Source organism: Limulus polyphemus, unplaced genomic scaffold (assembly GCF_000517525.1).
Source record: "Limulus polyphemus unplaced genomic scaffold, Limulus_polyphemus-2.1.2 Scaffold9672, whole genome shotgun sequence".
NCBI classification, from domain to species: Eukaryota; Metazoa; Arthropoda; class Merostomata; order Xiphosura; family Limulidae; genus Limulus; species Limulus polyphemus.
Genome location: NW_013675282.1, coordinates 1,832 through 3,012, shown reverse-complemented (window position 1 = coordinate 3,012; position 1,181 = coordinate 1,832). Strand labels below are relative to the sequence as shown.

Sequence of the window (1,181 nt, the reverse complement as noted above, 5' to 3'; positions counted from 1 at the left end):
TGAGTCAGTATTCTGTAATGTATGTGTATCTGTTATGGGTGTGAAGCTGAGTAATCAGAATGTGTTTCTCTAGTGTTCAAGTAATGAGCGAGTCAGTATTCTGTAATGTATGTGTATCTGTTATGGGTGTGAAGCTGAGTAATCAGAATGTGTTTCTCTAGTGTTCAAGTAATGAGCGAGTCAGTATTCTGTAATGTATGTGTATCTGTTATGGGTGTGAAGCTGAGTAATCAGAATGTGTTTCTCTAGTGTTCAAGTAATGTGTGAGTCACTATTCTGTAATACATCTTTGATTCTTGACATGAATAGTTAGACATAGATGAAATCATTATATGACTTTCTAAACTTATGAAGATATACATGTTTATTAGAAACCTTTAAAGTATTTTTCATGGATTTAATTTATTTTCCTTTTTGAACTACTGATCAAGAATTGTTACACAATAGTTCTGTTACTGTTGTTTGTATCTCATGTAATCACAAAACATAATTGTTTTAGGTAGGTGTGTATTGTAAATCTGATTTAATTTTTTAAAGCTTTAACAACCACAAAAAAAAGCCTGTGCTAGATAAGTTATTTAAATCTTCTGAAATTTGGACAGCTACTCCAAAGTTTGAGGGAGAATCTCTGCTCTTTGCCCAAGGGATGTCCTTACTCCAGATGCCATTCAACCCCACAAGAAATAATCCAGGAAAGTTGGTATTAATGGAACCCTACCAGACTGCCATAGGTGTGACCACTGATTGTCAGAAAGGCCATGTTTACTGGACTGACGTTGCTCACAGGGTGATTAGGCGTGCTAACTATGATGGATCAAACTCTGAAGTATTTATAAAGAAAAGTGAGAAAAATATATGAGAATAACACATTAAGCTGAATATTTGTCCAGCATATAGTGTTAGTCTTAAAAGTGATTAATCTTATAAAATGTGCTAGTATGTGAATAGAAGTATCTAACATATAGTGTTGGTTTCTAAACAGCTATATCTTATAAAATGTGCTAGTATGTGAATAGAAGTATCTACCATCTTGTTGATCTTTCAACAGCTATATCTTATAAAATGTGCTAGTATGGGATAGAAGTATCTAACATCTTGTTGATCTTTCAACAGCTATATCTTATAAAATGTACTAGTCTTTTAATAGATTAATCTAACATATAGTGTTGGTTTCTGAACAG

General features: G+C 32.9%; 1 protein-coding gene across 1 annotated transcript in view; it reads left to right on the top strand.

Moving 5' to 3' along the window:
* The window catches only part of LOC106476033 (stabilin-2-like), a gene marked incomplete at both ends in the record, with an annotated part of 23,170 nt that extends 22,328 nt beyond the window's left edge, over window positions 1-842 (top strand). The window contains one exon of the mRNA XM_013936703.1: window positions 603-842. Within this exon, the coding sequence (XP_013792157.1) occupies window positions 603-842 (240 nt within the window). The remainder of the gene's footprint in view (window positions 1-602) is intronic.
* Window positions 843-1,181: the final 339 nt, after the last annotated feature.